The sequence below is a fragment of the Aspergillus aculeatinus genome, assembly GCF_003184765.1.
Source record: "Aspergillus aculeatinus CBS 121060 unplaced genomic scaffold BO66scaffold_13, whole genome shotgun sequence".
Classification (NCBI taxonomy): domain Eukaryota; kingdom Fungi; phylum Ascomycota; class Eurotiomycetes; order Eurotiales; family Aspergillaceae; genus Aspergillus; species Aspergillus aculeatinus.
Window position 1 is genome coordinate 1 of NW_020291482.1, and position 26151 is coordinate 26151.

Here is a 26151-nt window from a genome sequence, read left to right on the forward strand (position 1 = left end):
GGTTGGGGATAAACGTACATCATCGCCTTCTAAGAACGGTACCCCCAGTTCTTCCTGCAGACCGCGCCCGACGGTACTCTTCCCACACCCGGCGGGCCCCGTCACCACCCAGATGTGTTGGATCTGCTGCCGCGGTTGCGCCGGAGGCTGCGGCTGGGTCTGGTCCGCCCACATGGGGTTGGTGGTGGTGTGGTTGATGTTGAGGGGGGTGTCGACCACCGCGCCCTTGTTCTTCATGGCGGGTTGCGGGCGTTCGCCGGCGGAGAGCATGGTTTTTAGTTTAGGGGTTATTGGTTTTTCGGGGCTTGGGGGTTTTGGGGGGGTCAAGGAACGGTGCGCTGGGATAATTGGGTGTATGACGTGCTCGGAATTTGTGAAAGTTGGTTAGAACCACAGTTGGGATTGTTGGAGTTGGAGCTTGTGTAGGCAAGAGTAGAGTGTAAAGGGTGTGGTGTTGTAGTGGATGTAGTAAGTAGGGGCGGGTAAAGTTGGCTTGAGTTCTCCCTGACGCAACAACCGGGGGAAAGACTGAGCTTAAGAAGGAAAAGGACAAGGACAAGGACAAGAATAAGATCGGGGAAGAAACTACGGCTATAAAGCAGAAGGGAAAAGACGGGAAATCAGAATGATGAAAGGGTTTCCAGGACGGGCAACAATACTAATAATAATCCCATGGACTGTGTGGGTCAGTCAGTCCGGGGGGGGGGGGGGCGTTATCGGCTTCAGAATGACACTGTTTCGTCCGGTCTGGTTTTCCTTGAATTTGCGACTTGAATGAATGTGATTGATCGTTTTGCCTACTCAGTATCCCCTTTCCAGGATCCACCCCGGCTTCTGGCATCGGGTGTTGAGACAGCGCGCAGCATGGGACGGATTTAAGGTATCAGAAGTAGAGGGAAGAATTCCCACTCGTCATTTCATCACCACTGCATTTGGAGTGGGGGGGGGGGAAAGGGAAAGGACAAGCACCAGCAAAAAAAAAGGGTGGGGGGAAAAAGAAATAAAGAAGCGTCTTTTCTTCTCTGAGACTCCGGCGGTCTGGTTGTTAGCGGGAGATCCGATCGGGCTCTGTATCACAGACGTATGGCTTACACCTCTCTGTATTTACACCATAGACAACTACGAGTAGAAAGCCACAGGAAGAGTGTCCATGCAGTGACGCAGCACCTGTATCACATTCTCCGCTGTTGCCATTGATCCAGATGAGACGGAAATCCCTCCTATTGCTCCCATCATTATCTCGAACCAAGGTGTTTCGGAGGAGTATCGGGCGAGATAACCTGTCCATGCCATGATGTCACTGGAGCCGTGATGTGTAACCGGCGTTTCGGAACAGTCGATAAATTTCCCCCTCCGTAATCTATTTTCCGGCCAGCAAAAAATTGGGGGTTGTCCCCCCCACACTATTCCCTCTATGGCACTAGCCTGCTGTTCCTTTTCTATGCACCTTCTTCGATGCTTCCAGAGGCTTTCCTCTCTCGAAAGGCTCGCTCCAGTTCTACCGTGGACCGTGGACCCATTTAAGGTACTCACAGTTGCATGAACAGAAACAACCACAACGTTGGATGGGTTTACTGTTCTTTCCGTTGGTCTGTTTGTAGCAGCCTAATCGCCAAACCAACTGGCAATAGTGTCACGAGGTCTCGAGACAGCAATAGACCAAAAAAAAGTCCGGCCTGGGCCGTACCTTTTCCTTTTCCCCGGTGCCAGCCATTGCGACAGGTCGGATTTAAGCTTGACGGGGGTCATTTCCCTCTGTTCACAGCAGAACTCCATTCCCGTAGGTACACGTCGTTTGGTGTCACCTTTGACCCAACCAGAACCAGAGCTTTCTTCATCTTCCCCCTCTTGTGAAACCACTTAGCTCTGATCATGCGTCCCTCCCTTCGCTCACCGCCGCTGACAGACGTGAATGGGAAACTCGCCGAGGAACACAATGATCAAATTACCTTGCATTGGCTGCAAGCAACTTTTCCAAGGTTGATCTTCCCTGGCGGCTCTGTGCATGATCCGACTGGAGTGCAAGGGTTCATTACCGGATTTCTGCCCAACGACCTCCTCCTTGAAGCGAGAGAAATAACCTTAAGCGCCCTAAGCTGACAGGTTATTCTCATCAGAACTGGTGACTGTGTCTCCTCAAACAACCCCTCATTTTTATAGACAGGTCATCCAATTAGAGTATCGATCCCTGACAGTGCGGAGGGAACGGATGACTTCCCCAGACTTTCTGGAGCCTGTTTCTGCAGCGCAAAAGGAGCAATATTCCCCGCTCCAGCGACTTTAGAGTGCGTTTATGCCCCGTCGATCTTGCCGCATGTCATTAGGACGGGACCATATATGCAGAGATTCTTCGATACATCACGAGCTATCAACAGATCCGAGTAGGAAGTCGCACATGACGTGTAAAGTACTGGAGTATAAGATAAAAGGCGTTCCATACAGCGAGTGCTTCTTTGGCGGGCAGCATGACGAAGGCGGTGAGTACGTAATCGGCGATAGTGCCAGCGCGTCCACCGCCGCCAGGCAGTCGAGATGCCGCCGAGGGAGCTGGCCATCTCATGGCCATTCCTGCCCGCTAATTATTATTCGATTGGATTTTACACTCAGGTACACGGCTTGACTTGACGAGCCTACTAGGTAGACTTTGCCAGCCGCTGCCAATCAGATTTGTTCCACTTCTCCCTTCCCCCGTGCAGCACCCTAGCTCCTTGACTCCTTCCTCCCCCCCCCCCCCCCCCCCCCCCCCCCCCCCCCCCCCCCCCCCCCCCCCCCCCCCCCCCCCCCCCCCCCCCCCCCCCCCCCCCCCCCCCCCCCCCCCCCCCACGATGACCTCCCTCTTCTTCTCCACCCCGGTGGACATCGACGTGGTTCTCGAAGATAGCGATGAGCGCCAAACGGTGGATGTCAAGTTGGACAAGGGCCGTCGCGAGAGGGTCCCTCTCTACATGGACGGCGAGTCCGTCAAGGGAGCCGTGACCGTCAGACCCAAGGATGGAAAGCGGTTGGAACACACTGGCATCAAGGTGCAGTTTATCGGTACTATTGGTATGCGACCTAGGCCTTCATCCCCGCGCGCGGGCATATCCATCTTATCACACTGCCACAGCTCAACACTAGGGTGCACTAAAACAGGCTGACCAGCTCCTTCACAGAAATGTTCTACGACCGCGGCAACCACTACGAATTCCTCTCCCTGGTGCAGGAGCTGGCGGCGCCCGGCGAGCTGCAGCACCCGCAGACCTTCCCTTTCAACTTCAAGAACATCGAGAAGCAGTACGAGTCCTACCACGGCATCAACGTCAAGCTGCGCTACTTCGTCCGGGTGACGGTCTCCCGGCGCATGGCGGACGTGATCCGCGAGAAGGACCTCTGGGTGTACTCGTACCGCATGCCCCCGGAGACCAACAGCCCCATCAAGATGGACGTCGGCATCGAGGACTGCTTGCACATCGAGTTCGAGTACTCCAAGTCGAAATACCACCTGAAGGACGTCATCGTTGGCCGCATCTACTTCCTCCTGGTGCGGCTCAAGATCAAGCACATGGAGCTGTCGATCATCCGCCGCGAGACCACGGGGTCGCCGCCCAATCAGTACAACGAGAGTGAGACGCTGGTGCGGTTCGAGGTGAGTGCAGCTGGAACAAGATTTGGGGGACGAGGATAGTGCTGGGGAATGCTAACGGCGCACATTGCAGATCATGGATGGGTCGCCCTCTCGAGGTGAGTGAGAATCGGGCCCTTGAAAGATAGCCAGCCATACAACCTTGACGAGTCCAGCTAATGCTGACGATACCTCACCTAGGTGAAACCATTCCCATTCGTCTCTTCCTCGGCGGATTCGACCTGACACCCACCTTCCGCGATGTCAACAAAAAGTACTCGACGCGATACTACCTCAGCCTGGTGCTTATTGACGAGGGTAAGTCGGTTACGCTGTCTCTTTCTCTCTCTGTTTCACAACCCACCCTTGCCTTGTTTTTTCATTTCGTTCTGCCTTATCACAGAACATCGGGCAGAAGTGTGTGTCCACTTGCCGGAGACCGGTCGGCGGGAACCAGCCCCCCTTCCCAACCAACCGCCGGCGCACACCACACTAAACATCCCACGGCATCCCACTGTTCCCCCGTTTCAATAGCCGGTCGGCTATCGGTGAAAGCCACCCCTCCCCTCACGCTGATCGGGCCACACACACCGCCCGCCACATCCAGCCCATCAATCGCTACCCCCACACTAAACCCCAAGCGATGGATGGGCTTCTCCCCCGTCTTTGCCTAGAGGTTTTCCTCACGTGGAGGCCCCAATTTCTCCAATCGCGTTCCTTCCCCCATTTTCCTTCCCCCACTCCATCCGACAGCCTGCTTTACCCCAAACAAACCAACGACACCGCCTTTCTTCCAACAACATCAACAACAACCACCGCCATAACAAAATACACACAGTCCACTAACCCCATAATCCATGAAACACAGACGCCCGCCGCTACTTCAAACAATCCGAAATCGTCCTCTACCGCCAAGCCCCGGAGATCGCCCCCACCCCGCAAATCGCCCAGCAGCAGCAGATCCAGCAGCAGCAGTTGCTCCAACAGCAACAGCAACAGCTGCCCGTCGGCTCGGCCACCCCGGGTCCCGGTCGTAGTGAAGCCCATCAGCAGAACCATTTCGCGCAGCAGCAGCAGCAGCAGCAGCAACAGCAGCAGGCGGCTCAGTCCGTTCCTGCTCCTGCGGCTTAGCGGTCTTCTAATTTCTTGTAAACCGTTCGAGCTAAGTAATGCGTGAACCTTTTTGCCTGGTTAGAGAGGTGCGGTTGCTCTCAGTTGCTCTGGTTGGTAGGGTATGGGCGGGCTGGGGCTGGAGCTGAGCTGGAGCTGGAGCTGAGATGATTTGTACTTGTACTTTATTTCATATATACCCTTGCTTTTTCTCCTTTTTACTTTGTTGCTTTGTGGGGGATTGAGATGTATGTGCATGTGGTGTAGTCGGGGGGCCATGGGTTGTATCGTGTAGGCTGGGGTGATGGGGGTGGAATAGGTTTGTGTGCACGAGGTTGCAGACTTTCTGCTCCGTAATGTATCTGTTGGAGATGTAGGTGGGAGTATTAGGTTGGGGTAGTAGTATTGCTGATAGCTACACTCCAATTCCTTTTAAGGAAAGAGGTACTTCTACAATAACTATGACCCGATACACAAATCTCAGGCGGCTGCCTATACGTCCATCCAACAGGGATATCGATTGAAAGACTAGAGCACAAACTAAGAATACATCTTTATCTGTATCTAGCGGAACGGACGCCTCCAAGGGGCCCGAATCACGCCGACAAAACCTGGCCCAGGGCACGCAGAACCTCCCCGTCGTCCTGCTGCTTCCCGGCTACCTGCACGGCCCGTACGACGAGCGGGTAGATCCACGCCAGGTGCTTCTTATGATCCAGGTCGCATGGACTTTTGATCGACACGCCGTTGACCGTGCCCGGGGGCGCGGGGACCGTCGACGGGTCGCTCTGCAGAGCCACCATGCCCCGGAGAAGGTGCAGGAGAGATTTCCGGGCCGGAGTGGGCTGCGGCATCAGGCCCCGCAGGGGCTGGTCGGCGATGTAGCCTTTCAGGGAGACGGCGGCTCGGAGGATCAAGTATGGGGAGGTGGACCGGGCGAGGGCGAGGCGGGCGGCAGAGGCTGATTGGTCGACAGGTGATGATCCATGCTCTGGCGGGGGTTGTGCGGGGTCAGATGAAGGAAGTGATGGCGCCGCGGCGAGGTCGAACAGTGTATCGATTACGGTGTACGCCATCTTGGTGCGAGGCGTCGGTGATGGGTCGAAAGTTCTGCCCGGACGGACATTGTACAACCCGTGCAGCGGGTCTTCTTCGAGGGGTTGGCGAGGGAGGTCTAGTCGCTGTGGGGCGTAGATGAACGATGACCGCAACAGGGCACAGGCGAAGTCCCGGCGGGTGGAGTCGGGGATCGTAGATGCACCTAGCGATGGAATGATGAGCGTCTTCAGTCGGTTGAACGCAGCCACGTCGAAGGTTTCGTCGCTCAGGATCTTGGTGTGAGGAACGGAACCGGTTCGAAAGCCACGGGCCGAGACGATGCCATTTGCCAGGTCGACCACACAGTTCCAGAAACGGCTAATCTGCTCCTGCTGGGCTGTGGCATATTGCTTCTCCACGTATGGAATTCCCACCTGAAGGATGTTCAAGGAAGCAGTGGTGGATTTCTGCGAAAGACTCGGCTCGCGGTCCTTTCCGGGCCATTCATATCTCAAAGCAATGGGGTTCACCAAATGGCCCAACGCGGTCGCCAGAGATCCGTCAAGGAATATGTCTTTCTTGATGCCGTGCTCGGAAATATACCAGTCTAGAAGCTCTATCACGCTTTTTGAGAAAGCGACGAAAGTGGGCTTCTTGGAATCACTCTCTGGCGACCACTTAGATAGGGGTGAATCTGCCAGTTCTGCCAGACATACAACGATGCTCGACTGCGAATTGCCATACGAGCACAAGAGCTTCAGACATTCCAAGAGCAGCGTCTGTACCTTGGACGGGCGGTCGATATCCGGAGAGTAAGGCGGGGATATCGAGTTCCAGGCAAGCAGTTGAAAATGTCCAAGGATCTTCTTAACGCTTCCATCTTCAAGGTCGTCCTTGTAAAGACGATATATCTGTTGGAATGCTTGAAGATAGGCCATCGCAGCATCTTGATTCGGTCTATCCAGATTGAGCATATCTTCCCGATCGGCCGGGTGACCATTCAGCCACAAGAGCCAGGTTGAGCGTAGAGACTGCTTACTGAACTCGCCAGGACCCTGTATACGAAGAAGGGTGCTCGTCAGACTGGAGTAGGCAGCTTCACTGAATTCAAGAAGCCGCAAAGTAAGCAGCTTCTCATAGTATCCCAGCAGACGCTCCCATGACTGATCGAACAATTCGTCCTGGACTATCGTCCCAAAGAAATTCGTAATCAGATCAGATGCTCCTTTGACCATAACGACTGTTGTCTCAACCCAGGCCTTCGTGCTATCAGAGTGGTCGGACTTATTCTTCTCCAACGTCAGGCAGAGCTCATCTTCTATTTCCTCCACCATACGGAACAGAACTCTGTTAAGACACAAACACCATGCCTTGGGAGACAACTGTTGCCCGTAAGCATCAAAGATTCTCAATAGAGTCTGGATAGCACAATTTCGGACCTCCGATCGGCTATCTGTTGTCAAGTCTACTATCCTGAGAAGGAGCAGTAGCCACAATGCATTCCGGGATATCGAGGGGTCATCGCCCTTGGCGAGGTTCGCAAGCGAATCCTCGCTCACGGAGGCATCAATGTGAGATTCAATGCAGAATTGCTCGATTTGTCCTTGGAGAAAGTCCGAGACGTTCCAGAAAGATGAAGTAGTGGTTAAAGAGATGTTGAAATCTTGCTGCTGTTGAGCAAACTTGGAAAATGATTCCACCAGGTCCAATCGACAAGGTAGTGGAAGCAATGCAACAAAGTCGGAGGCTATCAGTTGTAATGATTGATAAGCAACCCGCACAAGTCGAACGGAATCCGCTACCCATCTGGCCTGGCTTCTTGCGTTCGAGTTCCCGGATTTTTCATTCTCAACCCTCTCACCAAATACACTTGTAATGAGGTCGAAAGCAAGAGCCCATCCCTCCACGAATGTCTCGCCATATTGTTCAAGGATGCTCTTGAGGGTTTCCAGGCTCTGTTCATGAATTTCAATGACTGAAGCAGTGGGGAAACCGATCGAGCAGCCGCTCGCTTCATAGAGCAACCTAATCTGCATCTTGAGCGCTTGGAGATTCCTGAGCTGTCGTTCATTTTGCTTCACAGAATCATCGCCAGCTCTTTGCGCCATGGTCAGTGTCACAATGCTGTTCAGCACCTCATTCGCCCTAAGCCGAAACTTCTGGCTGATCGCTCTGTCTGCCGCAGTTGACATCAGCCTGGTAGTGAGAAGATTCCAAGCGCCCAGGTCAGACTCAGTCAATGAAGACAGTCGATCAACGTTTGCCAGTGCTATCTCGTTGGCTTTCTCGAGCACAAACCTCACTAATTCATCTTGTGTCCTAGACTTCCCCACCGAAAGCGACACGCGATGAGTGTTTTTGCGCATGAGACTGGTGCGAGGAGAAAGAAGCTCTCCGGTAGGAGACTGCGGTGCGGTCTGAGAGGCATCCTCAGCGGGCCCATAGAGGTCCAAAAGTGCAGTCAAGAGATCCTGGAATGACTCAATGGGATAGTCGCCGCTACTCTCGAACATCTTTGCGGACGCTGTTTGCACGGCTATGATCTCGGCGCCGAGATTGGCTTTTGGCACGTCCATCGATGCAGTCGAGGCTTCCGCGGAGCTTGTCATGGCCTGGGGATTTGTGGTCAAGCCAATCAAAATATCAGTATCTTGAAGGGTGCCGAGTACAATGGACCAGGCCGGCTGATCTAAAGTTGGCCCAAGCGCGATTCCTAAATTAAGCAAAGCGCGTAAGCATAGGAGGTTCCTGGTGCTCAAAGACACGAAAGTACTCTCTGGAGGAATATTGCTGACTTCGGCAGATACCGTCGAGCCACCGAGAGATACATGAGAGTCCTTCGTTTTATCATCTGTCATTTGTTTGGATTGCAGAGCCGTTGTAGCGGACGCCAGCGTATTCGCAGGCTTGACACTGCCGGTATCCGCTGGCATAACTGTTTTTCCAAGTGTCGTTAAGAAGGCATCCCGGGGTGTCGACAATCTCAGTAGACCAGCCACGTGCGCCAATTTCTGAAAAGACCTAACAAGGTTGTGGTAGAAGTCATCATCAAGGGCTGCGTACAAGAAGGTGGAGCATGCTGCAAGAATGGCTGGCCAGCAGTTATCGATGATGCCAGCACAACTTTTGATGGCCGCGAGCTGGGGATGAGACTCCAAATGAAGAGGGTTGATGGGCACGGGCGACTTCCTGCTGTTAGGCTGTCTCGGGGTGTCAGTCCCTTGTTCGGGACCAGTCACACGACTTCGCCGCTTTTGTTTCAGGTCGGGAACTGTTAATGGTAGAATAAACTTTGCAAGCCCCTCAGCAAAGTTGCTGATGCAGTTCAGTACAAGACTGTAGATATATGTCTCAGGTGGTGATGGCGGCTCAGTCTTATCGAGCAATTCCATATAAGGTGTTCGAACCACGCTCCATTGGCTGCTGATTCCCGGCGCATCGGAGTCGGTGATAGGAACGGATGCTCCGATGACGCCAGCAACACCACCTGCTTCGAGAGTAATCTGCTCTTCAGTGACAGCTCGTGTGTGCTCGGTTCGTAAAGGTACAGTGGACCGGGCGCTGACTCCAATCAGAGAAGGCTTTTCAGAGGCAAGACGAACCAGAGCGGCCATGTGGTCTTTCAAGATGTTCTTCCTTCTCTCCTCCCCGTCGTACAAAGAATATATGAGCCTTACCAGACCTGGCTCAGCATACAATCCTCGAAAAAGCTCCATGCAGAGGACTCGCTTCCACGGTGATGTCCCGTCTGGTTCAAGTAAATGCGTCACAAGCCCGAGCGCCATCTCGCACTCGGCAGGTAGAAGAGACATGTGCCGCTTGAGTAGCACTGAGAGGATGCGAATGGCACGAACAGTCTGGGAGAAAGTATGTCTCTCAGAGAGGATTCGCACCAGCACTGGCATGAGCTTAGCCCGCAAGACCTGAGTCAACTCGGCATGGGTAACGAAAAGCCTGCCACTATTGAGTAGAATGCTTTCGATGAGCTCTAGAGTGAACGGTGTGGACAGAGATTTGATGCGAAGGAAATAAAGCGGTTCACCGTCTACGAGACGGCATAGGTCATCCAGAACCTGATACATCCGTTAGTTGTTCGGTCAGAGAGCTGCAGGTAGGGAGCGGAAGCCTACCCGTAGAGCGTCATACGCAAAATGTCCCACGTTGATGGAATTCCCGTCCACCTTGACAGTAACCGTGGGAGTCGTTTTGTCGAAGTTCTCTGCAATATGATCAGAATCGGCTGTTATGAATTTCATCAACATTCCGAGAATCTTACTGTCTTCAATGGAGACTAGCTCAAATGTGGATACCACAAGCTGTTGGAGCGTTGCTGCGGCTGTGCTTGAGACAGCAGGCATCTTGTTCGTCTGCAGGGCTGCACAAATCTCCAGCGTGCTCACGAGAAGATCTCCGCCCAGATCACTCGCATAATGTTGAAGCAAGGACGGTAAAGTTTGCAATATCTTCAGTTGAATATCCAAGCCTTTCACAGCGTAAGTAAAGCACCGATTGATGGGTTTGATAGAATGACTTACTCATGTTCGCCGTCTCCTTCAGGCCAGAGAGTACATCTCTAAGGCGCTCTGGTGGCAACGACCGGGATGCCACCAGCCTTTGCAGACAGATGACACCGATGCTTGCGAGCTTGGCATGGCGACTATGGCAAGCGATAATGAAGGGATTTACAAACTTGGGTTTGCGCAGAAGGTCTCATGCATTCTTAGCATTCATGCAGTTTGAATTCGATCATAGTCATGGACCAATGAGACACTCACCGGCAGATATCTGAGCCTCTGAGGTTGAAGGTAGTGCCTTCAAGTCATTGAGCGACTCTTCGGCGGCCTGTATTATCGTTAGTCAGCATCAATGTTCGAAAATCCCTTTTTAGACAGTGGAAGCCTACAGTGCGAAGTTCCGAGTTTCTTCTCTTAGACTCTTGGATAAGATTCAAGAGTTCCGCCTGTAGGAACTGGGAGGACATTTCAAACAGGGTGCTGAATCATATCATGGCCGGTGCCAGTCGAGTCGGATAGTACAGTACAGTAAGGTAGCACTAGGCAGATGTGGCTTCATGTGGTTGGATCGCTGATTGGGTCGGTAGAGGAAGAGAAGAGAGGTTGATGAGAGCCTGGGCAAATGGATTGACGCAATATACGTCTTATTAAGGGTGAATGCACATCAATACAAATACATAATTGTCATTTCCAAACAATCAAGCAACGAACGCAATCATCCGGAGTGGCAGCTCTCAGGAGCGCCAAGGCAGCGACGGAGATAAGTTCGAGGCTATCACGTGGCATCGGCTCTGGTTCTTTATCATCACATGACCTATTCTTCAGGAACCCGGCGGGACAAGATACGCAATAGCCAGCAGCCACTGATCCATTGCAGTGCCCATTGTCATTGCCGCAAGTGGGATAAAGTCGTGGGTGCCCCTCCTCCGCCTTCGGTACTGATCTCGTTTACCTCTCCTCAACAACAACCTTCATTTCTCCACAGTTATAATACACAGAACCCTTTCTCCAAGCTCACATACCGCATAATGTCGGCCAAGGTTCCCAGAAACTTCAGGTTGCTCGAAGAGCTCGAGAAGGGCGAGAAGGGCTTGGGCGCAGGTGAGGATACCTTCACAAACAAGGTGGCACATGACACACAGATCACTAACGCACTTTCGTTTCCATCCCTTAGAGGCTTGCTCGTACGGTCTTGATGATGGCGAAGATATGATGATGAGCAACTGGAATGGCACTATCCTGGGCCCTCCTCATGTCCGTCCCTTCCGCATACTTATTCCCGCCACGATACCTCAGCAGTACTGACTCGACAATGAATGAACACAGAGCGTCCATGAGAACAGAATATACAGTGTCAAGATTCACTGCGGTCCTGACTACCCTGACAACCCCCCTACTCTGCAATTCGTCTCTCGGATCAATCTGCCATGCGTTGATCCCCAAACTGGCAAGGTACGCATAGAGCAACGTTGCGTCATAAACAGGGCCAGGAGTATACTGACTTGTCTATAGGTTGATCCCACCAAGCTGCCTTGCCTAGCTCAATGGAAGCGCGAATTCACCATGGAGACTATTCTGCTCGAACTTCGGCGGTACGCCGTGCCTTGACTCCCTATTCCTCCTCTGATACATGCAGGTTCTGACTGTGTCGCAGGTATATGGCTCTGCCCCAGCACAAGAAGCTTCCCCAGCCCCCGGAGGGCTCTAACTTCTGAGCAACGTGATGCTGTGAAATGACTCGGGAACCGAATGAGGAGTATTCTGGTGGGTTTTGTGCGTGCGGTTTCGTTCGCGTCTTCTTTCGTTTTACTTCTTAGAGCGTGTACAGTCTATGCATAACGGCGGGCATGGCGTGGTGTCAATCGAAGCCTAGTCGCAATTCATCGATTCTAGAAATCTTTGTCGGTGTGGACTTTCCTTTCAACCTTGCTACTTAGACTATCCTTTTTATGACATTCATCATTAGCTTTGGGAGTATTCATAGATATTGAGTGAGTAGGGTCGGGCACAGTCATGGTGAGCGAGGTAGCAAATCGGCAGGGCACATGGGCTTCCATTGAGAGCACATATGTCGATGCCAATGAGTCGATTGGCGAGTAGACCGGTGCTACTACATAGAGGAGTGGCTTCACAGTATGGCGAACCAGCAAAAAGTATCAAGACAGGTCGTGCCCGGGATCGAACCGGGATTACAGGAATCAGAATCCTGGGTGCTAACCATTACACTACACAACCAAGGCGGTGAGTTTCGGCTCCATAGCTGTTATCATGAAGATAACCATTATCCCACAGTATCACGCAGCCTAATCTAACCTCATATTGTTCATCAACTTCAGCGATGATAAGTACAGATGAGGAATCATGGTCTTGATATCTGTAAATGTTGGTTTCTTGCCCATACACAGATGATACATTCGCCTTATCTCATACGTTGACACGTGATCGCGATCGATATCTTCTCAGTCACATGCTTCCCGGAATATATTTGACCTCGACATTGAACGCCTTATCTATTTCACCATGCACAGGTTGGTGGTGCCCAACAAATCTTCAATCCACCGATTCACAAGTGCGTACCCCAATAGACAGACCAAGCAATACTTCTTCAGGATGAGACTAATGCCCGATTGTCGCGACAGCCCTAGCGCTCTATCGCGCGCTTCTCCGACAATGCGGCAAATTACCTGAAAACCTACCGGAGCGCAATGCATCCAAGCAGCACATACAACTACGGTTCCACAGATACAAGACCCTCGAAAGTCCGTCGAGGGTAACACATGCCCTGAAAGCGGGATATGATGTACACATAGCCCTCCTTGCTCCATATCCCATCCGGTGCTGACGACCGATTGATTAACGGGCGAATCTACAGGCACTCGACCTGCTCCATGCTGTATCACAAAACAAACGCACCGAAACCGAGCGTCTCAAGTCCCTCATATCCCAGACCGCCGAAGCGCAGGAGCGCCGGTCCGCGATGCAAAGAGAGCTGAGGCGGCTGAAGCCGGTCAAACCCATGAGCGCCATGGAGCTGAAGAAGGAGGCCAACAGGGAGGCCGCGAGGAGGACCATGTCGCGACACCCCGATGCCATACCGGTCCTGTCGCGTCCACGGCCGACCGTCAACGGGATACGTCGCATTCCGAAACTCGTGAATGCGCGCGGCGTCCCCTTCCTGCGGATCATGAAACCCCAACCCGCCATCCTCGGGCACATTATCCGGGGCAAGCTTCGCAAACGAGCCAGGACATTTAGCGTGCGCAAGAAGTTACAGGAAGAGAGGATCTGGGCCCAGGATGAGGACGAGTGGGATCGATTGACCGGCCAACAAGAACGCGAGCCAACGGCCAGGTGGCGTCATCCCGTTGAAGTATGCATTATGGAACTCAAACGACGAGTCTTTGAGATGGAACGCAAGGATCAAGAGCTTGCGACAGCCATGTGGAAGGTCGTCCTCGCGGAACGTGCGTTGGCCGCCAAAGAGGCCGAGGAATGGGCCGCCAAGATGGCGGCTGCGCCAAAAGAGACTACAGAAGGGGGAGAAACGGAGCAGGACTTGAAGTAAGTCGGCCAGCTAGAGCGCGCGAAACTACCCAAGCGACCTACTTGATTGGGATTTTAGGGTACGTGCGTAGACCAGCGAAGGGGATGTCAGGACTAGAGCAATAGCCTTGGCCCGACGGAAACGCCCAGGCATAGCTCAAGTGAGCGAGTCCTCTATGCATTTCTCAGGCGAATATACCCCATTCTATCAGGTCATATCCATAGCATCGAACCATAGCCATATGTGTTTGGAATCCACCCGATGTTCTTGGTCAATACCCGCTCTATGTATGACACATCTGTCAGACTGGACACTTTCATCTCTTTGGGATAAAGGCCCGTCTAGGCGCGACCTGTATGTATACTTGTAAATTGTGGCAAAGAGCACGTCACGCTCCTATGCGGCGATCTTCATCTTCTCTACAGCAGCGGGCATAGCGTCCTCCTCGTCCTCATCAAAGTCTGCTCTGCCAGCCAGACCGCGCTCCCACAGTTGCTTGCCTGTGAGCTTCTTTTCCTCCTTCCCGGGCGCCTTCTTCTGTGCCTTCTTGTCCTCGGCTTCCTTCTCCTCGCGCAGCCTCTTCTCCTCGTCCTCCATCTCCTTCATGAACTTGTCCCGCCACGCCAGGAACGTCTCCCGGTTGACCGCCGTGCCCTGGAACTTCCGGTTCTCCTCCTCCTCGCGCTTGGCCGCCTCCATCTCGCGCTCCGCGTGGATGGCATTGACCCGCTCCGCCATAAGCAGCTCGGCGCTCTCCTTCAGCGCGCTCACCAATGTGAACACCATCGCCATCCCCATGTTCTCTTCGATGGTCGGCTGCAGCGCCTCGAGCAGCCGGTCCTTGTCCTCCGAGACATCGAGTCGGGGGTGTTTCGATGCATTGGGGGCCGCGGTGATGTCGAGTTCCGGGGCAACGTCCGGATAGTCTTCCGGGTATGACACGTGCAGATTCAGAACTGGCGGCTCGAGCTCTTCGACGTCATTGTCGGGGGGGTCCAAGACGATCGATATCCGATAGGAAGTGTCAGAAATATCTGTAGTTGCAGGTTCTTTCGTCAGCGTCGAGATTCCAGAATTACCGCCCAAACCAGAAAAAGAAGGACAGTAGCCTCCGGAGCAACTGGGCTAGTTCGCATACCTGTGATCTCCTCGGGGAAAATGGAGTCGAGCACTTCGCGCTCTTCGATCTGATCTTCGCGACCCATCTTTGTTTTCAATGCGCCGCCGGCGGGGGTGGTGGTGGTGGAGGAGGGGTATTCGGTTTCGTGAGGTGAGTGAAAACTCGTTGCTGAGAGATCGTGGCTCTCAGATTTGATGGTTGACAAGCACTAATAGCAATAGAACATGTAGTGCATGAGAAGAAGCACCAAGACCGCTTCGCTTTTTCCTGATTCGATAATCCTGAGCTAGAGCATAGACTGATCGGTCCCTCTTCAATCCGGCATGGAGTAGAATGTTGCGGTCGACGTGCAAACAGCACAAACAGATAAGGCAGGGCCCGGCCGTCCCAAATTTATCGGGCCCGAAAAAGGGAATTTCTATGCTCCGCCTTGGAAAAAAAGATCCAACAAGCTCCAATTGCCTTACTTTTCTTCCTCTTACCTGAGTATTCTTTTTTCTGCAATCCCGTTTCTTACATCTTATGACCTATCAATCGACGATCACACACTCATTTTAGACCTATCACATTAACATGGGCAAGTCCAGGCCTCAGAAACAGAAGAAATCCTCCAAATCTCGCGAGAAGTCCCTCCTCGGCGTCGGTGGTTCGGTGAAGCAGTCGCAGAGCAAGATGAACGAAGACCCCACCCAGCTCCTGGACCAGGCGACGATACTCATCCAGACCGGCCAGGCCGATGCCGCTCTACAATTAGCGCAGCAAGCGCTCGACAGCTCGCCCGCGGGATCCCCCTCATACCTGTCGGCCTTGATCGCCGTCGCAGAGATCTACGTCGAACTCGGAGATATCGACACCGCCAGAGCTCATTTCCTGCGCGCAGTCGAAGCCGATCCCAACGGGACGATACCGGAGTCTCAGGGCGGAGGCGCGGAGAAGTTCTTGTGGCTGGCCCAGTTGAGCGAGGAAGGCGGAAAGGATAGTGTCCAGTGGTTCGAGAAGGGTGTCTCCTCGCTCCGACATGCGATCCAGCAACTAGAACAGAACCCCGGCCCTAAGGAGGCGGCCGAGTTGCTGGAGAAGAAGCGCAAGATGGCCAATGCCCTATGCGCCGTGGCGGAGATCTACATGACCGATCTTTCGTAAGTTGAATCCCCCCCTCCCGGCTCCTTCCCATCCCGCGGCGGCTGCGAGGAGGAATTTCTTGTACTGACGTAATGTAGCTGGGAGGAAGATGCAGAGAACCGTTGCGAGACGCTCATCACGGAGGCTCTCCTCGTTGAACCCAATGGACCCGAGGTCCTCCAAACCCTGGCTTCCATTCGAATCTCGCAGCTACGGACCGACGACGCCAAAGCAGCCCTGAGAAGGAGTCTCGAGATCTGGAAGGACCTGCCCCCGGAGGACCCTAGCATTCCAGACTTTGCTACCAGAATCAGTCTTTCTCGTCTCTTGATGGAGGTCGCGCTGGAGTTTGAGGCGTTGGAGGTCTTGGAGCGGTTGATCCTGGAAGATGATCAGAGTATCGAGGCTTGGTATCTAGGCGGATGGTGCTTATATCTCCTGGCCGGGAAGCAACAAGCCCCTGCGGATGACGAGGAGGAAGCCGATACCCCAGAGGCCAAGCGCCTTGCATCGCTTGTTGCCAGTCGCGAATGGCTCAAGCAGGGTCTGGCTCTCTATGAGATCCAGCAGTACGAGGATGAGAGGCTCAAGGAGCATGCGCTCGAACTGGTTCAGGAGATGAACCAGGAACTGGGCGAGGAGATAGAGGACGAAGAGGCTGAGGGCCAGGAGGGTGAGGAAGGCTGGGAGGATGAGGAGATCGAGGTGGACTCAGACAGTGACCACGAAATGGCTGACTCCTGAATACAACAAACGCTGCATGTCCATGTTACGAAATCCCCCCTTTCCCTGTCATGATACCACCTCAAAAGTCATGTTATACTTGCTCGAAATACCAACGAATCTAATAATACCTTGGATGAGCAACTCATGTTGAAACGAATTCACTTAAATCCTCTTGGTTCATTGTCCATTCCATTATCGTACGGACCCGGATAAAGTAGTACCCGAGCGCGTTTCCCTCCCCTCCCCCCCCCCGGAGATAATCAAAGACAATTTTGTCCCGGCCAAGCACCTTCGGGGTGGCAAAACTGAGCTCAATGTGAGTTGGGGAAAGAAAGGGTTGTTTTAGCGGTCGCTGGAAAGTGCCCCCCCCCCCCCCCCCCCTTGTCTTCCGTCACAGGATGGACCTGGAATCAGCGCCCAGCGGGGAAAGCTCGTCGTCGTTACAGACCCCAGTGGCCGCCGTCGCCGTTAAGATGACTTCCGCGGATGTAATCGACAAGCCAGCCACGGCGAACGAGGACCCCACCGCCACGGCCACCAAGGGCGAGATGTCTCAAGCCGAGTTCGAGACCGACAGTGACGCTTCGGGCGAGGAGTGGGAAACCCAGTCTCTCTACGAGGACGCCATTGAAGTACTGCGGGACGAGCAACTTCGCGATGGAGGTAAAGTCAAATCCATCTATACAAATGCCTTCCCAGGCGCCCTCTCGCTGTGTGCAGCCCAAAGCCCCACCCGCTGACTGCGCCGCGCTCGAGTATCTATAGTCCCCGATGCCTGTACTTTGGAGGAGGCTATCGCGTACCGAAAGCGCCTCCATGAAATCGGCAAGGCTGCGTTCGTCGAAGAGACCATCGCAAAGGAGACGGTCACTGCGAAGAAGCTGTGCACAGCGTTCGGCATCCAGCCCCCGGCGTTCCTCGAAGGTGCCCCTGACGAGGCCTACCACCCTCTCCTCGCGATCGCGATCTCGCGCGAGTTCTCGAGACGTCCGAAGCTCCCACAGTATAATACCATCGATGATGCGGTGAGGTTGCTGAAGGAGTCCAAAAACATCGTCGTGCTGACCGGCGCTGGCGTAAGTCATCCCTCGCCCCCCTCCCCCTGGGGTGCACCCTGTTTTTGTCGCGCAAGAGTCTGCGATATACTGATGCGGATCTCGTAGATATCCACCAGTCTTGGGATCCCCGACTTCCGCTCCAAGGATACCGGGTTATATTCACAGCTCGCGCATCTGGGCCTGAGCGATCCGCAGGAGGTGTTCGACATTCATGTGTTTCGCGAAGACCCCAGCATCTTCTTCTCGGTTGCCAAGGACATTCTCCCCACGGAAAAGAAGTTCTCGCCGACGCACGCGTTCATTCGCCTGCTGCAGGACAAGGGGAAATTGTTGACCAACTACACCCAGAATATCGACAACATCGAGGCCAATGCCGGTGTCGCCGCGGAGAATATCGTCCAGTGTCACGGCTCGTTCGCCACCGCGACATGTGTCAAGTGCAAATATCAGGTAACCGGTGACGAGATCTTCGACGAGATCAAGAAGGGTGCCATCCCTCAGTGTACCGCGTGCCGTGACCGAATCGCAGAGGAGACGGGAGCGAAACGCAAGCGCAGCACCACTGGTGTGCACCGAAATCGCAAGGACGACTGCGGCGACAGCTCGGATGATGAATACGAAATCCCGTCTCCCGGTGTTATGAAAGTGAGTTTGCGCGCTCTCTTCTTTTTTTTTTGGAATTCTCTTCGCCCGGCGTCTTGCTGACAGTCAAACTAGCCCGATATCACGTTCTTCGGCGAGGATCTTCCGGATGAATTCGGTCGTCGCCTGCTTCACCACGACCGCGAACGGGTGGATTTGGTCATTGTCATCGGAACGTCTTTGAAAGTGGCGCCTGTCGCAGAGGCACCCGGCGTGTTGCCTCGTCACGTGCCTCAAATCTACATCTCTCGGACTGTAAGTCCTACTTCCTTGAGTCCAAAATCACCCCCAGGCTGACGGATCTGATAGCCCGTGACGCATACGGAGTTCGATATTGATTTGCTGGGTGACTGCGACGTGGTGGTCTCCGAGCTCTGCCGCCGGGCCGGGTGGGAGCTCAAACACGAGATGATCCCGGAGGATGAGAAGGTGGAAATTTCGCAGGTTGAAGGTTACGAGTCACGACATGTGTTTCGGGTTGTCGGCGCATAGCGGCGGTGTTTTGTGTGTTGCTAGCCATCCCATCTCTGGCTCTCAGCTGGTTTCGAGAAACGGCGTATATTGGGTTGGTTTTGCATTGTGGGTTTTGATATCACCAAAAGGGAAGGACAGGCTGTAAAGATTGATGGACGAAGACATACAATTATTGTTATCATCAAGCATGTTTTATTATCTTTCTGCGGGCTTAGAATGTATCTATTCTTGTTTCCGGCTCCGGCTCCGGTTTCATAGGAGACCTGTTTGTTACAATTGTTACCATGATAAAATATCATTACAAGTGCTTGCATAGATTTTTACCTCGTACACAAAACATACATCCAGTCTCACTCAAGAGTGTAGAGTAGCATTGTGATTCCTCCAATGTTGAGCAGGGCTGGACTGTTGGAAGGTGTCGACGACAAACGGGATCCTCAAATCCAGCGGATCATGAGAAAAAAAATCAATTCCGCATCTCTCACTGACCAGACAATCACATCGACGCTCCCAATCAGATAATTGACCAGATTGCAAGTCTTTCTTGTCTGTGATCTTTCTCCGCAGTTGCAGTAGTGCAGTCATTGAAATAGTTCGACCAGACAGCTGTGGCGCGGGGCCCAGCGCAAGCCCTCCGACGATTACGATGGAATACCTGATCCGCTTCGCCCAGGTCCACGAGTCTTTCCGACAGCCTGAGATCCAGGCGCTGGCCGACTTGGCCGGCATTGATCTCGAGTTCGTCTACTACGATAAATATGTATGTTTCATTCTGATGAACCTGTCCTACACTCCTCTTCCATATCACCTACAGATTACCACCAACATGATTTTCTCTATCTTCCCCCCCGCATCAGCACAAAAAGCTTAAAGCAGGCCAAAATGAACTAATGAATCCATCCCCAGTCCCCATTCTGCGTCATCAGAGTCCCCGATGAAGCCGCGGCGCGCACGCTCATCGCCCGCAGCATCCTAGCGAAGGACATCTTCGAGCTCTGGGGCTATGGCACCAACCTGGACGAGGTGCACGCGGATGTCCGCAGGCGGACGACCGAGGCCCGCTGGGCCGACTTCCAGACGGACTCGTTCCGCTTCACGGTCGACAGCTTCGCGGGCAAACGCAGCAACGACAAGAAGCGCGAGATCATCCAGTCGTTCTCCTTCCTCGGCTTCCAGGGTCCCATCCGCATGAAGAGCCCGGACCAGGACTTTTGGGTTCTGGAGGACTACGGCTGGGATGTAGCTGCCACTGACGCGGCCGCTGCAACTCCCGAGGGACGCAGCAGCACCCCCATCTTGCGCCCCGTTCCAGAAGGCCAGGAACCCAAGCGGATCTGGTTCGGCCGCTGGCTGGCCAACAGCAGCCGCGACGTGATCAACAAGTACGACCTCAAGAAGCGGCGGTACATCAGCACGACGTCCATGGACGCGGAGCTGACGCTGATCACGGCGAACATGGCCCACGCGGCGCCGGGCAAGCTGTTCTACGACCCCTTCGTCGGCACGGGCAGCTTCCTCGTGGCGATGGGCCACTTCGGGGCCCTGAACTTCGGGTCGGACATCGACGGCCGCAGCTTCCGCGGCAAGGAGATGATCGAGCGCGGCGGCACCATGGGCGTGCTCGCCAACTTCCAGCAGTATGAGATCGTCGGCCAGTTCCTGGATGTCTTCTCCTCCGATCTGACGAATACGCCGCTGCGCGCGCAGCCGTTCCTCGACGGGATCGTCTGCGATCCGCCGTACGGGGTGCGCGAGGGGCTGAGGGTGTTGGGGAGGCGGGAGGGGCTCCGGAACGAGGAGGTGATTATCGATGGGGTGCCGGCTCATCTGTATGTTTTTCTTTCTTTTTTTTGGTTCTTCTGCTTGAGTGGTGGTGACGCTACGGGAGAAGAGCCTCGTATCGCTGATCGTGTGTATACAGTCGACCCGGTTACATTGCTCCGAAGAAGCCCTACGGCTTCGAGGCCATGCAGAACGATATTCTCGACTTCGCCGCTCGGACTCTCGTTATCGGTGGACGCATGTGCATGTGGATGCCTACCGCCAACGACGAGGATCTCGAGCTAGACACGCCCATGCACCCGAACCTGGAGGTTCTGAGTGTGTCCGTTCAGCCCTTCTACAACTGTGAGTGGAACCGTCTGCCTTCTTCCAACAGCATATCATGGGTCGAGGACAACAGCACTAACAGCATCTCAGGGTCCCGTCGACTCATCACCTACCGCAGACTCCCCGAAGGACAAGTATCGGATGTGTCCAAGGGACGCAGCAGACTCGACTCAGAGGGAGTCTACGCTGATCAATTGAATTCCTTCCGAAAGAAGGTACGTTGCCTTTCATCGCCTCCCCGGGCTTATCAATATAGGATCCACGTATACTGACTTAAGGAATAGTACTTCACCAAAAACCCGCAGTACGACAACAAAGAGCCCAGATCAGGCAGCGCCACGCCGGCCCCATGATACCAGAATAGCCTCTAGTATGCATTTATCTTAAAAATCCATCATGTCATGCTCATCATACTCACACCAAGAACCTGGAATGGATGCAAAAATAAATACCATATAAACCTGGCGATAAAAACCCAAACCCATGTCTATTCTTTACACAGCACTGTACTGTACCTGTAGACCAACAAAACCTAAAGCCTCCCCCTGCCCCCTCCCCCAAACCCCACCTCCAAATCCACCCCCTCCACCTTCATGACCTTAACAACCTCCCTCGCCAACTCCTCCCTCAACCCGCGCGCCAACGCCTCCCCCTCCTCCTCATCCAACTCCTCCCTCTGCCCGCGCCCAAACATCACAAAACTCGGCCGCGCAGCAGCACCACCCGACGCACTGCCCAAATCCGGTCGCGGAATCACATGAAAATGCACATGCGGAACCTGCTGCGCTGCTCGGACGCCTACAAGCCCCCATTGTCCGGGTTAGCTCTGCTGTGCTGTGCTTACGATGCCCCCCCCCCGGCCCACCATCGGTAAACTGAAGAGCAGTGAGAGTAAAACGCACCGTTATTCTGCACCACATTCCAATGCCAGTCCGCTGCTGCTGCGTCCGCCCCGAAAAGCGTCCGCATCACTACCCGCGAGAGGATGGGGAGCCATTGGCCGATCTTTTACTCGGGGTCAGCTTTATCCAGTAAGTAGTAGTACACTACCCACGCGGGACTAGTTCAATGTGGTTCTGGTTCGATGATGGGAGGTGGGTAAGTCAGTAGGTAAAGGACTAGACTAACCTCGCGACTAATGCCTACCCCGACATCGCCCAGTTTCTCATAGTGCTCCCGCGTGACAAGGAGGAGATGGCCCCTCGTGAGGGGCATGATGTCCAGGAAGGCGAGGAGGGATGGGGTCGAGAGGATGAGGTGGGCCGTACTCGTACTCGTACTCGTGCTCGTTGTCGTATCGAGATCTGAATGTGGGGGGACCGACGGGGTCGCTGGGTTGGGGACATTCTTGGGATTTGGGTCTTGGTGGTGTTGGCGGAGGAACGTTGTCGGGGGGAGAGGCGGGTATGTGTGGGCGATGGTGCAGAAGGGGCATGGGGATGAGGAGGATGGAGTGGATTCCATCTTGCTTGATTCAAATTCCGAGTTGGGGTTGATTAGATTAAGTTGACTTGGTACAGTTGTTGTATGATGAGTGGAGGTGAGTGCCACCGGCGGGTGTGGGATATAAATATATAGTTCGTGCTGATTTGTAGCTGCAGCTGTTGCTGCTGAGATTGAGATTGAGATGCCAGGAAAGCTTATCCGATTGCTTTTGCGACGCCACCCAGAATTAATGGAAGTTCCAGATTTCTCACGGAAGGCTCTGGTTATGCAGGAGGTGGTTGCACATTGGTGAAGAATGGAAAGTAGGAACAACAATAGAATGTGGTGGCTGGCGGGGGTGCCGAATCCCTGCCTCGGAACCTCGGTCCTACAAACGCTGCCATCGCCAGAGCCTTTTCTACCAACAGGAAACCAACTAACTCAAGTATACTCTTCAATGAACTTATCTCGAATAGTCATTCCATAATTACCATTAAGCAAGCTGCTCTGATTTTCTACCCGTACACGTAGGAACTTCAAGTGCTTACCCGGTCATTATTCAGGACATGTGCAATTCATGATCAAGCCGCACTGATCAATTATCCGTCCAGGTCTTGAGCATACATACCTCCACAGCAGAGAGACCTAGCACGCACTGTGGAAAAAGAAAGATGCAAGACAAGGAGATTTAGCAGTCGCTGTAAGCAAAAGTAGAACCAAAAATGAAATAGAGAGTTGAAATAACACTGGGGGTAGAACCTCCGACCTTGATGTGTCCGATGCACATAGCACCCAGGGTCAAGAAGGAGAATATTTAAGTTAGGTATCAGCAGGTACAACCCAGGACACGACCAAGAAAACAAGCCGAAGGAACTAGAGAAACTCGAACACAAGGCAGAGGAGAAAAGCGCCAGACACCCTTGAAGCGAACAATGCAAACATCCGCAAAGCGAAAACAGGAAAATGCCGTCGTAAACATATGCAAGAGGTGCCCTTATACCATCAGAAATAAAATACCATCATATGGATTAACCAACTCCTATTGTGGGTCGTTTTGTCGGATGCCGGTTTAGTATCGTCACGAGGAGACGCTCTTCTTACTCCTTTTCTTGAATGAAGTGGTAGGGTTCTGACATAGAACTGGTGATGTAAAGTTGGTGGTACTTCTTCGCCCATTGCCGGGTAAGGATGGATGCTAGAAGGACTGTCAGTTATCGTAGGATGGGCTCAACTGGAACAATGTGTGCTCACCCTTCAAGAACTTCTTGCTAGCGTATTTCTTGAAGAACGCATCGTGGGACACGGGTCTATGAAGGTAATCGATCATCAGCCGGAAGACGGGGTCGATTTCCTCTTCCGTGTATCCAGCATAATGAGCCAAGGTGGCGTCCTACTATGCGTTAGTGTGTGGAGTAGATAGCTGATGATAGCGAAACTTACCCAAGGCCCCCGAGCGAGGATAAGGCGAGCCAGGTACATTGCAGCGGCCGCAACATGGCTCTGGCGGTACTCCATAAATCGGTGATCCAAAAGGCTAATTTCCATGAGGTACTTTCCAAGAGTACGAGTTTGAATGTCGTAGTTATCTGCTTTGGAAATGCGGCGGAGGAAGTTCATCGGGTTGGGATAGCTCATGTTGTATTCCAGCGTGGCGAGAATGTGACGTTCAGCGTCCAAGATCTCCTTGTCCGAAAAGGTCTCGTCGGCGATGTGGCTGAAGTTCGCGACGTGGGGCGAGAGTACTTCCTCGTACTTGGATGCGATAAACATAGCAGCGACACCAACCAATTGAAGACGGTCCAGAGCGACCACTTCCTCAGACAAGAAACGGTCGATGATGTTCACAGCAAGGAACAGGGTTTCGGGGAGTAGGCGGAAACGAGTGTGAACTTCGATGAGCCAGTCGACAAGGATACCACGCATTTTCCATTCCAAGTCGGGCTGATGGTCGATGTAGTCAGGATTGGGCAAGGTCTCCTCCTCAAGCACTGCAAGATAGTCGAAGATCTCAACAACGTATTCGGCGGCCATCAACGGGTCATCGAGGTCTTCAGCGTCCAGATCATCCACAAAATCTTCGGTAGGCTTCTCCAAAACCTTGGGATCAATAGGTGCCTGGGCGTTCTCATCCCGAACCTGTTCCGTCACTGGCTTCTTTTCCTTCTTTTCGACAGTGGCCTTCTTCAATGGTGGTTCCTCTGGCACTGCCTCTTTCTGCTGTAAGTTGCGGGTCGTGGTCCGTCTCGGCTGATTTCCACCAATTCCAGATCCGCTACCAGGGCGTTTCGGTTCTGCGGGCTGCTTCTTCGCGGTGTCACTCTTGACTCCAGGGTTGGTGCGTGCCGGGTTCGTTTTGGTGGGTTTCTGAACGCCTCCGGTCGGCAGGTTGTTCTTGGGTGCCAAGGGAGCTTTAGTCACAGCCGGTTTCTTCGCCTCCTTGACTTCGCCATTCTCTGTCTTGCCAACATTGCTCACATCTCCCAGAGCTGCACGTCGTCTCGTAGTTCCGGTAGTGGTGGCGGTGGCAGCCTTCTTGGTCTGTAGGGTGGGTTTCTTAGTGGCGGCGGCAGTGGTGTGGGCGTCACCGGACGACAGGGCAGCAGCCTTGGCCCGGGTCAGGCGCGTCGACGGCCCGTTCTCATCGTTCTCGTTCATGGCACCTCTCGTGCGGAGGCTTCTGGCCTGCAAGGACATTAGCATGAGAAACTCCGTACACGCGAGGCAGAACGCCAGGGTGCAGTTTCCGCACGGTTGGTGAACAGTCGACACAACAGACGCGTCACTTGGTCAGAGGATCCTTACCGGAGGCATATTGTGAGAAAGGAGAAGGGTGAGAGGAAAGACTAAAGAGGAGCAAAACAAGTTATGAGGTGCCTATAGCAACTGCGAGCTCCCGGTTAGCTAGTGTCTAGTCAGCATTCCCGAGGAGATTACCCCGGTGGAGCTCAAATACCTGGAGACTGGGAGACGGGAATCGTACGTACCACGCGTGATTATTCGCCCAACCCCAATATATTAGGCTCAATGCAAGGCTCTGCAAGCTATCAAGCCAGATATTTGAGAGTTATCCGGGTAATGCAAGTTCCAGATAGTCGCATATAAGACCTTGTTGACGTTATTGACAAGGTCTGAGGGTTCGAGTTGAGTCGGTCACGTAAATTTCGCGCTGAATTCGAGGCGTACGGTCGGTCGGGCGCGAGAAGATGGATGTCGACGTGTAGATTATCGACAATGACACGAGAAACAGGCGAGATTTGGCGGCTTCAATGGGTGGTGTCGAGCCCCCTTGGAGGAGATGATGTTTGATAGAGAAGTGTAGGTCTAGGGAAAAGGTGGTCGAGAGGTGACAGGGCAAAGGCTATGTTTGGCCCTACTCTTAGCGTGGAAAAGCCCGGCCAAGATGGGAAAAGATGCCCCACTCCCGTAACAGCACAACCCAGTTGGCAATGGGCAATTGCAGATGATGCCGGAGCTGTACCACGTATGTATTGTTGATGCAAAGTGAATCGATGGATAGATGGGTGGACAGGTAGTCGATATTTATGTTTATGTTTATCTTGATGTTTATGTACGAGGGGAGGTGAGGGGAGGGGAGGGAGAAGTGAGTGAGTGATTTAAGGTAGGAGTGGAGAAGAGATGGAGGACCAGGTTTTGGGGGGGGGGGGGGG

The 26151-nt window shown here is 53.5% G+C and overlaps 11 protein-coding genes and 1 non-coding gene across 12 annotated transcripts; 6 read left to right on the forward strand and 6 right to left on the reverse strand.

Annotated features, from left to right (window-relative positions):
* Window positions 1-14: 14 nt before the first annotated feature.
* BO66DRAFT_436530 (uncharacterized protein) lies at window positions 15-270 on the reverse strand (the record flags this gene model as incomplete). Its single annotated transcript, XM_025650931.1, has 1 exon — window positions 15-270. A coding segment is annotated over one exon (256 nt), but the record flags the coding sequence as incomplete, so codon positions are not given.
* A 2553-nt stretch (window positions 271-2823) lies between these two features.
* BO66DRAFT_390158 (vacuolar protein sorting-associated protein 26) lies at window positions 2824-4906 on the forward strand (the record flags this gene model as incomplete). The annotated part of the gene is made up of 5 exons (XM_025646941.1): window positions 2824-3045; window positions 3153-3625; window positions 3696-3720; window positions 3803-3919; window positions 4470-4906. Coding segments are annotated over 5 exons (1100 nt in total), but the record flags the coding sequence as incomplete, so codon positions are not given.
* Window positions 4907-5301: 395 nt separating this feature from the next.
* Window positions 5302-10730, reverse strand: BO66DRAFT_369868 (putative endosomal peripheral membrane protein (Mon2); the record flags this gene model as incomplete). The annotated part of the gene is made up of 6 exons (XM_025645393.1): window positions 5302-9822; window positions 9880-9968; window positions 10026-10232; window positions 10285-10458; window positions 10525-10591; window positions 10653-10730. The coding sequence occupies 6 exons, from the start codon at window positions 10728-10730 to the stop codon at window positions 5308-5310; spliced, it is 5130 nt and encodes a 1709-aa protein (XP_025505860.1). The 3' UTR covers window positions 5302-5307.
* Window positions 10731-11237: 507 nt separating this feature from the next.
* On the forward strand, window positions 11238-12207 carry BO66DRAFT_390161 (E2 ubiquitin-conjugating protein MMS2). The gene is made up of 5 exons (XM_025646942.1): window positions 11238-11364; window positions 11438-11517; window positions 11590-11715; window positions 11776-11855; window positions 11918-12207. Exons 1-5 carry the CDS (start codon window positions 11292-11294, stop codon window positions 11976-11978), a joined length of 420 nt encoding a protein of 139 aa, XP_025505861.1. The 5' UTR covers window positions 11238-11291; the 3' UTR covers window positions 11979-12207.
* A 219-nt stretch (window positions 12208-12426) lies between these two features.
* Window positions 12427-12498, reverse strand: BO66DRAFT_t111. Its single transcript has one exon. It is a non-coding gene; the product is annotated as a tRNA-Gln (tRNA).
* A 140-nt stretch (window positions 12499-12638) lies between these two features.
* On the forward strand, window positions 12639-14157 carry BO66DRAFT_369875 (LYR motif-containing protein). The gene is made up of 3 exons (XM_025645394.1): window positions 12639-12832; window positions 12903-13063; window positions 13136-14157. The coding sequence occupies exons 1-3, from the start codon at window positions 12784-12786 to the stop codon at window positions 13826-13828; spliced, it is 903 nt and encodes a 300-aa protein (XP_025505862.1). The 5' UTR covers window positions 12639-12783; the 3' UTR covers window positions 13829-14157.
* BO66DRAFT_345391 (RWD domain-containing protein) lies at window positions 13978-15235 on the reverse strand. The gene is made up of 2 exons (XM_025644545.1): window positions 14946-15235; window positions 13978-14841 (listed from the first exon to the last, which is right to left on the reverse strand). Exons 1-2 carry the CDS (start codon window positions 15010-15012, stop codon window positions 14204-14206), a joined length of 705 nt encoding a protein of 234 aa, XP_025505863.1. The 5' UTR covers window positions 15013-15235; the 3' UTR covers window positions 13978-14203.
* A 129-nt stretch (window positions 15236-15364) lies between these two features.
* On the forward strand, window positions 15365-16901 carry BO66DRAFT_345392 (ACL4 family protein). The gene is made up of 2 exons (XM_025644546.1): window positions 15365-16066; window positions 16148-16901. The coding sequence occupies exons 1-2, from the start codon at window positions 15501-15503 to the stop codon at window positions 16791-16793; spliced, it is 1212 nt and encodes a 403-aa protein (XP_025505864.1). The 5' UTR covers window positions 15365-15500; the 3' UTR covers window positions 16794-16901.
* A 236-nt stretch (window positions 16902-17137) lies between these two features.
* Window positions 17138-19233, forward strand: BO66DRAFT_369882 (putative histone deacetylase SIR2). The gene is made up of 5 exons (XM_025645395.1): window positions 17138-17438; window positions 17541-17851; window positions 17939-18478; window positions 18551-18730; window positions 18785-19233. The coding sequence occupies exons 1-5, from the start codon at window positions 17174-17176 to the stop codon at window positions 18965-18967; spliced, it is 1479 nt and encodes a 492-aa protein (XP_025505865.1). The 5' UTR covers window positions 17138-17173; the 3' UTR covers window positions 18968-19233.
* A 76-nt stretch (window positions 19234-19309) lies between these two features.
* BO66DRAFT_369885 (tRNA (guanine-N2-)-methyltransferase) lies at window positions 19310-21498 on the forward strand. The gene is made up of 5 exons (XM_025645396.1): window positions 19310-19709; window positions 19856-20778; window positions 20871-21076; window positions 21149-21273; window positions 21343-21498. The coding sequence occupies exons 1-5, from the start codon at window positions 19596-19598 to the stop codon at window positions 21409-21411; spliced, it is 1437 nt and encodes a 478-aa protein (XP_025505866.1). The 5' UTR covers window positions 19310-19595; the 3' UTR covers window positions 21412-21498.
* Window positions 21499-21590: 92 nt separating this feature from the next.
* BO66DRAFT_369890 (HIT-like protein) lies at window positions 21591-22760 on the reverse strand (the record flags this gene model as incomplete). The annotated part of the gene is made up of 3 exons (XM_025645397.1): window positions 22187-22760; window positions 21961-22063; window positions 21591-21856 (listed from the first exon to the last, which is right to left on the reverse strand). The coding sequence occupies exons 1-3, from the start codon at window positions 22520-22522 to the stop codon at window positions 21591-21593; spliced, it is 705 nt and encodes a 234-aa protein (XP_025505867.1). The 5' UTR covers window positions 22523-22760.
* Window positions 22761-23580: 820 nt separating this feature from the next.
* On the reverse strand, window positions 23581-25177 carry BO66DRAFT_318414 (B-type cyclin nimE; the record flags this gene model as incomplete). Its single annotated transcript, XM_025643599.1, has 3 exons — window positions 23581-23678; window positions 23735-23873; window positions 23924-25177. 3 exons carry the CDS (start codon window positions 25175-25177, stop codon window positions 23581-23583), a joined length of 1491 nt encoding a protein of 496 aa, XP_025505868.1.
* Window positions 25178-26151: the final 974 nt, after the last annotated feature.